The sequence below is a fragment of the Macrobrachium rosenbergii genome, chromosome 18 (genome assembly GCF_040412425.1).
Source record: "Macrobrachium rosenbergii isolate ZJJX-2024 chromosome 18, ASM4041242v1, whole genome shotgun sequence".
Classification (NCBI taxonomy): domain Eukaryota; kingdom Metazoa; phylum Arthropoda; class Malacostraca; order Decapoda; family Palaemonidae; genus Macrobrachium; species Macrobrachium rosenbergii.
The window spans coordinates 21,294,234-21,306,037 of NC_089758.1; the positions used below are offsets into that span (position 1 = coordinate 21,294,234).

The 11,804-nt window shown below is 30.5% G+C and overlaps 1 protein-coding gene across 1 annotated transcript in view; it reads left to right on the top strand.

Annotated features, from left to right (window-relative positions):
- The window catches only part of LOC136848180 (uncharacterized), a 303,253-nt gene extending 294,322 nt beyond the window's left edge, over positions 1–8,931 (top strand). The window contains exons 4-5 of the mRNA XM_067120476.1: positions 3,696–3,966; positions 8,411–8,931. Of these exons, the coding sequence (XP_066976577.1) occupies positions 3,696–3,966; positions 8,411–8,478 (339 nt within the window). The 3' untranslated portion in view covers positions 8,479–8,931. The remainder of the gene's footprint in view (positions 1–3,695; positions 3,967–8,410) is intronic.
- The last annotated feature ends 2,873 nt before the right edge of the window (positions 8,932–11,804 follow it).

Consider the following 11,804-nt stretch of genomic DNA (forward strand, 5'->3'; position numbering starts at 1 on the left):
TATACAAGTACTCCCTAATTTTCTAGTTAGACTTCCTTCCGTTCCTTGATGGAATGAATCCAATGGTCCACACCAGTCTTCGCATACCGTTAAATGCCTTACCACACTATACGGGCCTTCCCAAAGCAAGGGCCCGTGCCGGCATAAGGCCAGCTTAATCTAAAACCAATTAACCATCTATTTGTGAGAATATCCCGTACGCAAATTCCTGAGATGTATGCTAGTATTGCACCAGCCCCGGTTTTTTTTTTTTTTTTTTGCCATGCTTCTAAGTTAGGTTTAGTAACAATGGAGTCATTTGGGTGTAGGAAACATAATGAGATTATTTTCAAGAAAATTCTATGGTTAGTTTTTAAGATGTGGCGTCCCGCTTTTTCCAGGGAAAGGTTCCAGTAAAAGAGGGAAAGGTTCCAGTACTCTTTTACATCTCGGGAAGGTGCATCCCGTATCTGCTATCACGTCGGTATTTCAAAAGAGGTTGATATCGCAGCCTGTTCTGAAGAGAAAAACACTTGATGAGAAAAGGCCTGATTAAAATTTTAAAATTCCATATTTTTAAATCAAAACTTGAGGTTAAGTAAGGAGTCTGCTTCAGTATGTTGCATGTAGTTTAAGATCCGGTCGTAGGCTCCTTAATCGTTGAGAATATTGGTCTTCATGAAATCTTACGTAGAAAAGACGCTTTTATAGAAATATATATGAGACTCAAGTTGCGTGGGGACATTAGATGCATAGTCAAATTCAATAGTCTGCAGATTGCCTGAGTTGAACGTTCGTCTTATAGAGATTAAGCTACTGTTTGTGACCCAAAGAACCCTGTTTTCGGTTTAGAACACTTAAGATTTTATGTACAGTAATAAAAAATGTAAAAAAAAATGAGCCAGTGTTTCTTCGGGGCAATCGAGTTTTCTATACAGCGTATAGTGCTGTACGAAACTCTCAGCTATGGCCCATGAAACTCTCAACTGCGGCCCATGAAACTTTCACCCATGGCCCAGTGGTAGCCTGTGTTGTTGGCACCTATAACGGTGCCAGACGCACGATCATGGCTACTTTATCCTTAAATAAGATAAAAACTACTGAGGCTAGAGGGCTGCAATTTGGCACGTTTGATGATTAGAGGGTGGATGATCAACACGCCAATTTGCAGCCCTCTAGCATCCGTACTTTTTAAGATCTGACGGCGGACAGAAAAAGTGCGGACGGACGGACAATTAGCCATCTCGACAGTTTTCTTTTACAGAAAACTAAAAAGAAGACAACTGGAATATTAACTAGCTGAAATCAACGCATCACAGTTAATGCCAAGAGAAACGAGAATACAAATTACCTCGCGGAATTGCTGTATATCACTATAAAATTTTTGTTTGCACCGCATATGTACATGTGCAACAGCAAGAGCAATGCCCATTAAGTGTCCACATGCATAAATGAAAGCTGAAAGGAACGACTTAGTGTTAAATGACGGATTATTGCAGTGATGCATGTTGTCGCATTTATACAGCAAATCCTTCACACTCTTTTGTTTTTTAAAACCCTGGGTAATTCTCACTGCTTTATTTTTCACGACTATTCTTTTTATTCTTCTTTCATTTTTGCTCCACGAGTTTTGACCTTTGATGCTTGCAAGTAATATTCATTTGCTGGCGCTTAATCCCTTCCATGTATCGAGGCATTCCTCTGATTAGCGTTGTAATTGTAGTCTGGAAACACAAGTCAAAGACTGAATTTACTTAAAATGGAAAATGTCGAATGGGGACATTGAACAGAAGAAAAGAATTCGCTGCGGAGATTATCCAGGCGATGGAAATATTTTAGTAAATATCAGAATGACAGAGACGATGAAATCGGTTTGTGAATTATAGAATTCTAGAGATGACGGAAATTTTTTTATAATTTTAGATTTATAGTGATGAATGCATTGTAAATTATGCAGTTATGCAGACGATGAAAATATTTTGTAAATTATGGACTTGTAGAGACGTTGACAATATTTTATAAATCTTAGAATTATCGAGATAATGAAAGTATTTTGCAAATTACAGAATGACAGAGAATATGAAAGTATTTCGTAAATTGTAGAATTATCGAGATAATGAAAGCATTTTGTAGATGAATAGTATCAGATCGCTAAGGTTTGCTGTGAGATTTTGCAAACCATTTTATTAGTTTTTTGTGTCCTTTGCTGTCCGCCTCAGATCTTAAAAACTACTGAATCTGGAGGCTGCAAATTGCTATGTTGATCTTCCACCCTCCAATCATCAAACATGCCAAATTGCAGCCCTCTAGCCGCAGTAGTTTTTATTTTATTTAAAGTTAAGTTTAGCCATGAATCGTGCGTCGGGCAGCGCTTTCCGGAGGCGACGCACGTTCACTTGAGAGTTTCATATAGCATTGTATGCTGTACGGAATACTCGATTGCGCCGAATAAACTTCGACGCAATTTTTACTTGCTTACTTCATGTTCTCTTATATCCAGGATTAGTGCTCATAATGGCTAAATTTTCTTTTTATCTCTTGTTAATTTCATTTTTTATTTATCTTTAATTTATTTTACACAAATATACATCACACAATGAAGACGACAATAGACCAAGATAAGAGATTATGATTATGATTATTCAATGTATAATCGAGTAATTTTAACAGGAAATTTTAACAAGATGACAGTCATCTATCGTTCACACCTCTTATACCAAAAAATAAATAAATAAATAAATAAAGCAGGCGAGGCTTTTGTCAAAGATGACACTATTAGAATTATTCCTCACACTTCTTGGATTGTATAAAGTCTCCAAGACTTTTCGCTCTCAGCGACAGAACGCGTGCAGCAAATAGAGTGAGGATATATTTTCCTGAACTTTAAGAATTAAATATATATATATATATATATATATATATATATATATATATATATATATATATATATATATATATATATATAGATACATATATATATATAGATATATATATACAATAGATAATAGGTATGTATATATATATATATATATATATATATATATATATATATATATATATATACCTATTATCTATTGTATATATTATGTTTGCGTGTGTACACATATATACTGATAGATAGATAAATAAATAATAGGTATTCAACGTCTATTAGGAAATCCTGTTATTTTGCTTATTAGCCTTACTGATTTTGAGTGTGTCATGAAGGATTGTAATGATAATTACAGAACATTCTATGTGAACGGAATATCTGAGAATAAGCGGTTATTCCTTCCCTGTCTTTCCTTATAATTGCCTCATGCTACGTAAGCTGCTTTTCAGAGAAGAAAAATGTGAGCATTGCTCACTAACAAAACAAAAGTTAAATTAACAGAAACTGGAAATAGTTTCCAGGAACTGGAAATAGTTTCCAGAAACTGGAAATAGCTCCCAGAAGCTGGTAGTAGTTTCCAGAAACTGGAAATAGTTTCCAGAAACTGGAAGTAGCTTCCAGAAGCTGGTAGTAGTTTCCAGAAACTGGAAATAGCTTCCAGAAGCTGGTAGTAGTTTCCAGAAACTGGAAATAATGAATAGAAACTGGAAATAGCTTCCAGAAGCTGGGAGTAGTTTCCAGAAACTGGAAATAATTAACAGAAACTGGAAATTGTTTCCAGAAACTGGAAATAGTTTCCAGAAACAGTATCTCATTCTGCCACTCCCAATTCCTCTACCGCCAGGCTGACCCAACATGGCTCATCCGCTACGATACCCTGAAGATTCCAGGTAGCAACTACAACCCTGCGACCTTCCTGGAAACCGCCGTGCTGGGCCTTCAGTTCCCCCTGTGGCCCCGGCTGCTCCGTCAGGGGAACGTCAACGTCAAGTGCACGGCAGAGATCCCTGACCTGTACTGGGACAGCAGCGAGGTCTTCATCGCAGGCGACATCCCTTACCACGCTTCCATCATGGAGGACAGAGCGTCGGCGACGCTGTCCTCGGCATCCACACGTGAGCAATCTATTCGTGTTTGTAGTTCAGTGGTGAGCAATCTATTTTTGTTTGTAGTCCAGTGGTGAGCAATCTATATTTTGTTTGTAGTTCAGTAGTGAACAATCTATATATTTTTTTGTAGCTCAGTGGTGAGCAATCTAAGTTTGTTTGTAGTTCAGTGGTGAGCAATGTATATTTTGTTTGTGACTCAGTGGTGAGCAATCTATTTTTGTTTGTAGTTCATGTAGTTCAGTGGTGAGCAATTCATTTTTATTCGTAGTTTAATGGTGAGCAATCTATTTTTGTTTGTAGTTCAGTAGTGAGCAATCTATTTTTATTCGAAGTTCACTGGTGAGCAATCTATATTTTGTTTGCAGTTCATTGGTGAGCAATCTATATTTTTTTTGTAGTTCACTAGTTGCCGGTGCTTGGATGTATTAACTCTTCTGGCAGTCTTTTGATGTACTGTAAGTATCAGATTATTAATTACCAATTCTCATTAAAGTTTTTTTTAATGATATTCCGTAATAACCTGCTCATTAAGGATTTTGATAGATACTGAATAATTACCAGACTCATAAATATCGGCGAGCAAAATAGTACTTAAACGAACTAGATATTTTTTACCCAAAGCATAAATTTCACCAGGTAAATTTGAATGACGGCCGACCAAGCAATAATGAACGGAAATAAAAGCGTTTACAATTCAGGTAATTACAGTCAAACTTTTAGACAATGAATTGGTGATACACTGAAATCTATGCAATCATTGCAAAATAGCAAATAACAAATACAACGTGTATGCATTTAGGGGAAAATGAGTTGCTCATCATTCGACAAGTTATGTGATTTAATAACTTTCTGTCCTTTGCTCAGAATGCAAAAAAGATAAATAGATTTATGCCAATACTACTACTAATAATAATAAACATTATGATTGTTATCAGTTTATTATTATTCATACATGAATAAAGTAAAAGTATAGCGAGGAGAATAAGAAACAGATCAATAATAAATGGAGGTGAATAAACAAAGAGAGCCACATGTACTTTCAAAGTTCGCTATCTAAGCCAGGAAAATTATTATTATTATTATTATTATTATTATTATTATTATTATTATTATTATTATTATTATTATTATTATTATTTAGTGACTTTTTAAACATATCAGTACGCCAAAATGGCTGACGAATTATTCACCGAGATTATTATTATTGTTAATGTTATTATTTGGTCGCTCTTATAAAGAATTTCTCCCTATGTGGAATTATCCTCCAAAATTATTATCATCGGTTATTAACACTTGTGACTTTTTCGAATACTCTCCAACATTATTATTATTATTATTATTATTATTATTATTATTATTATTATTATTATTATTATTATTCACAATGAGCATACATGTAGTAAAGTGTTGATATTTGGCTAATAGTACAGAAAAATAGTAACGACGAAAAGAATTGAAATTAATATCTGTGGTGAGCAGGGCTGAAAATGAAATGAAACAATGAAATGAATAATTATTAACTGATAAATAATTAATAATTAATTAGTAACTAAATAAAACAGCTGACGCATCGTTTTACGATTAAAGTAAGCGATAATCCGCTTGTCTGTGGAACACTAACATCAGTTGCTTTAACGTTAACTTCTGTTGGACGTAAAAATAAACTACAGCTAATTAAAACTAATTAAATCTACGGCTAATTAAACTGTAACGAGACAGCGGAAGCTTCTGGGTCAAGGCAGGTCATGATTGCTGATGAACTTGGTTCAGAAATTTGATCCATTCTTTTTTTATTTTTAATATATATGTATATATATATTATATATTTATATATATGTATATATATATATATATATATATATATATATATATATATATATATATATATATATGTATATATATATATATATATATATATATATATATATATATATATATATATATATATATATATATATATATGTATATATATATATATATATATATATATATATATATATATATATATATATATATATTTTATATATATATATATATATATGTATATATATATATATATATATATATATATATATATATATATATATATATATTTATATATATATATATATATATATATATATTCTTCTTCGTTTAACGTGCTTTTATCCCATTTTTCATATGGTGTATATATATTTTTAAGTTCTGTCGTGAATGAACCTGGTGCGGAAAAATTAAATTGTCTCATTTTTTTTTTTTTGTAATATTTTAAAAAAATTCTTTCTTGAATGTCAATATCCCTTGATTTCATCGTTTACATTTTTATAAAAAAAAACTTGTTAATGATAATTGATCAGTCACATATTCATGGCTGTCAAGAATGTAAGTTAATTAAGGTCAAAGTACCGTTTTTAATATAATTTCTTATTATCATTTTCTGAAAAATTGAGAACCAATATCTTTTTCACTCCATTTAATGCCGCTAATGTTCAAAATTTCGTCGTAAATATTATTATTACTGGGAAAAAATCCTCTATCACGAGAGTTCATTATTATTATTTTTTTTTATTTATTTATTTTTATTTTTATTTTTTTGGTCTATAACAGCCATCCTATTCGACTGGGTGGTTTTAATAGTAGGGAGTTCCGGGTTGCATCCTGCCTCCTTAGGAGTCCATCACTTTTCTCACTATGTCCGCTGTTTCTAGTAACACACTTTTCTTCTTCTTCTTCTTCTTCTTCTTCTTCTTCTTCTTCTTCTTCTTCTTCTTATTATTATTATTATTATTATTATTATTATTATTATTATTATTATTATTATTATTATTATTATTATTATTCTTGTGGTTTTCTCTGTTGAATATGAACTTATTGCGCCTCGATTACTTGATTTCCGTAACGGCATGGTGAACATCATAAGGTTTAAGGTAAAAAAAAAAAAAGCTTTTATCCGTACAAATTTCAGTATTCAGTCTGCTTGTGATGGATTTACGCGTGTTAAGTTGTCAGTTGAAGTAGCGTTAGCATGGATTAAAAATATATTAAACTGTTGTTTATTTCCTATTTAAGTCCTCCTGAGAGGATAAATGTGACAGTAATCCTCTCTCTCTCTCTCTCTCTCTCTCTCTCTCTCTCTCTCTCTCTCTCTCTCTCTCTCTCTCTCTCTCTGGAACTGTGTACATAGCGGAGGAAATGGTTGTTACTTTCGTTTAAGGATAAGTAGAATATAATGACAAAACTACCAGCTTTTCCGCTGCAAAAGTTGATTAAAATAAGACTTACCTGAAATCGAGGGAAAAACGTTTTGGTCAGTTTTTTTTCATTTGGTTTTTGTAGACGCTCTCTTCTGTAAGGTTAGATGTCACCTAGTTGCACCTGGTGGCATCATAATTCACCTGACTGAAGATTATTTAATTATGATTCACCTAACTAAAACGTATTTAATCTAGTTCACCTAACTAGAAAGTATTTCATCATATTTCACCTAACTAGAAAGTATTTAAATGTAGTTCACCTAAATAAGAGTATATAATCATAGTTCACCTAACTAGAAAGTATTTAATAATAATTCACCTAACTCAAAAGTATTTAAACATAGTTCACCTAACTAGAAAATGTTTAATCATAGATTACCTAACTAAAAGTATATAATCATAGTTCACCCAAATAGAAAGTATTTAATCATAGTTCACCAAACAAGAAAGCAATAAATCATAGTTCACCTAACTAGAAAGTAGTTAATCATAGTTCACCTAAGCAAGAAAGTATTTAATCATAGTTTGCCTAACTAGAAAGTATTTAATCATAGTTCGCCTTACTAGAGAGTATTTATTCATAGTTCGCCTAACTAGAAAGTATTTAATCATAGTTCGCCTAATTAGAAAGTATTTAATCATAGTTCACCTAACTAGAAAGTATTTAATCATGCTTCACGTAACTAAAAAGTGTTTAATCATAGTTCTCCTAACTAGAAAGTATTTAATCATAGTTCACCTAACTAAAAAGTATTTAATTATTTTATAGTCATCAGACTAAAAAGTATTTAATCATAGTTCACCTAATTGGAAGGTATTTAATCTTAGGTCACCTAACTAAAAAGTATTCTGTAGTTCACCTAACTAAAAAATATTTTATAATTCACCTAACTAAAAAATATTTTATAGTTCACCTAAGTAAAAAATATTTTATAGTTCAACTAAATACTAAATATTTTATAGTTCACCTAACTAAAAAGTATCTGAACCCAACTTAAAAGTATTTAATCATAGTTCACTTAACTAGAAGATATTTCACAATTATTTAAATTATACTTTTTTCTCCTCAAGCGTCCTCAGACAGCTAAGGAATTGGAAAATGAAATTTCTCGCCTTATCAAATTATGTAAGAAAAACGATGTTATTCTCTACCCAGCTCTCTCCTTGATCACTTTTAGCGTATTTACATTTTTATTCTTCTTCTCTTTCTTTTTCAGAAGGAAGAATGAGAGCACACCAGCTAATCCCTTTGGCATCCGTCTTTGTGTTCATGATGATGATGTGATATTAATTAACTCAGTGAATTGTTTGATGAAAAATGTCAAAAAAAAAAAAAGTTGAAAATGGAAAGTGAAGGGAGATTTTACATTGAACAGTGCCCCTATGGAATGCGCGTGCTTGCGAGTGGTAAAAAGAAAGTTGATGATGATCATAATGACATAGTGATGATGATAATGACGATGAAGGTGGTGATAATGATGGTGACAATAATGAATAATGATGACGATTTTTACTTCGTCATGGATTTTCCATTGCTAGTCGGTGAAAGTGAATAATTATTACTATTATTATTATTCACCCGAGGAATGCGAGTACCAAAGTTATGAATATTGTTTAGATTGTGTGCGTGTGATTTTTTTTATGTAAGAAATTAAGAAATAAAAGACTTGATTCTTGTACCTAAAAGAAGACGTGAAACCAGTTGAGGTCTTTGATGAAAGAATATAATATTTAGTGAAGGAAATTATATATATATACATATATATATATATATATGGATGTATATATATATATATATATATATATATATATATATATATATATATATATATATGTATGTATGTATATATACATATATATATGTTTGTATGTATATATAAATATACATATATGTCTGTATATATATACATATATATATGTACATACATATATCAAGTTATAATTTCTATGGCAAAATAGTCAATGTCGTATAAGTAATTATAATGTCTTTTGAGGACACTGGTAGAGGTGCTACCCAAATAAAAATACACAGTGGTATGACAGCGTAAGTACCCCTAACCTTTACAAAGCTTTGTATCTCCTGCAGAGATACATATGTGTCAGTGACCGCCTTCTTCACTCCAGTCATGATCCATTTATGTATCGCCGTGGCGTATGACTCATTATGTATCATTTCTTGTGACATCTCTTATGTTATAAATTTAGGAGTGTTTTTTTTTTCTCCAATAATTCAGTTTTTTGTGATTTTTTTTTCCATTTTTTTTTTTTGTAAAGGTTTTATAGTGTTTGTGTTCCCATTGTTTTTATCAGCAATATTATTATTTATTTACTTATTTTATCACATCATTCTTGTATTGCAAGAATCATTGATTATCTAATATCATTCTTGTACTTCATGTCAGGTCAATATTACTGCATTCATGAGGATATTTTTTTTTTTTTTTACAAAAAACATTAACATTCACTCGAAGAACATATCCATAATTTCTAGCTATTTGTATATCTTCTTATTACCTCGAGTGGTATTATTTTCAGTGAGCATTATAAATCCTTGAGCATTTCCAGAAATATATTTCTCATATATATATATATATATATATATATATATATATATATATATATATATATATATATATATATATATATTTCGTTCTGATCATTATCGTCATATGTTTTCATTTTTAATTTATCATTACAATAATTCATTTACAGAGTGGGTTGGGGGGCGTCTCCCCTCCATCCCCTCCCCTCCCCTCACCCTTCCCCTTCCCCTTCCCCTTCCCCTTCCATCCTCCAAGAGCTATTTTTAGTATATGTCAGTAACGTTGTTTGTAATGCTAAAAAGGAATTATTTACTAACGAAAAACAAACTTCGCTTACAATAACCAATAGCTGAATGTATTGTAAATATAGAGTTAAGGATCTTTATTGAAAACAAATAGAGTAAAGATAGTATTTATCCACGTGTGTGAAGATGATTTTGATTAATTTTTTTTTTTAGATTCTGATAATGTAAATATTCATTCATTTTGGAGTCCACGCTGGGCTCATATAACTAATAATCATTAGTGTTTTTTTATAATAAAAACTTCCCGTTTACGTTTGATAATATTGATTTCCATGGTAGAATATTTCCCCATTTAATCTTGGTAATATTGATTTTCATGATGGAATAGTTCCATTTATTTTTTTATGATATTGATTTCCATGATAAAATATTTCCCCATGTAATCTTCATGATATTGATTTCTATGATGAAATATTTCCAATTTAATAATGGTAATACTGATTTTCAAGATGAAATAGTTCCCCATATATTTTTTATAATATTGATTTCCATAATAAAATATTTCCCCATTTAATTTTGATATACTGATTTCCATTATGAAATATTTCCCCATTTAATTTTGATAATATTGATTTCCATTATGAAACATTTCCCCATTTAATTTTGATAACATTGATTTCCATTATGACAGATTTCATTATTTAATTTTGATAACATTGATTTCCATTATGAAATATTTCTCCATTTAATTTTGATAACATTGATTTCCAATTTGAACTACTTCCCCATTTAATTTTGATATATTGATTTCGATTATGAAATATTTCCCAATTTAATTTTGATAATATTGATTTCCATTATGAAATATTTCCCCATTTAATTTTGATAACATTGATTTCCATTATGACATATTTCCGCAATTTAATTTTGATAACTTTGATTTCCATTATGGCATATTTCACCATTTAATTTTGATAACATTGATTTCCATTATGAAATATTTCCCCATTTAATTTTGATAACAATGATTTCGATTATGACATATTTCCCTATTTAATTTTGATAACATTGATTTCCGTTATGACAGATTTCCCTATTTAATTTTGATAACATTGATTTCTATTATGAAATATTTCCCCATTTAATTTTGATAATATTGATTTCCATTATGAAATATTTCCCCATTTAATTTTGATAACATTGATTTCCATTATGACAGATTTCCCTATTTAATTTTGATAACATTGATTTCCATTATGAAAGATTTCCCTATTTCTTTTTAATAACATTAACTTCCATTATGGCATATTTCACCTTTTAATTTTGATAACATTGATTTCCATAACAAAAGACTTCCCATTGAAGTTATATACTATGAATTCAGTAACATCCCAATCTCATTTTGATAAGAAGGATTTCAGTGTCAAATCCTTCCCATTCCAAGTTGATGCTGTTGAATTAAATGATAAAGGAATTGTTGATCAAAAGGGAAAATATATTAATTTTTTGTGAAGATTATTTCACTTACATCTACTTAATTCCATTTCAGATTGGTTCTAATCATAGGATCATCAAAGCGATATAAGAAGTTTTTGTATTTTTATTTTTATTGTCCCTGAGGAGTAATATTATTTTATCTGATGATAAAGACCGTATTTGTATCTGCTTAATTTCTGTTACTCAATGGAAATTTGAAATTTTCCAGAAATCATCTTATGAAACATTCCAGTGTCCTTGAAGCATTTTTTTCCTGCAAGTGGCTCTATCTTTTTTTTTTTTTTTGTCTCTTATAAAGTGATATCAGACATTCCTACGTTTCTTAC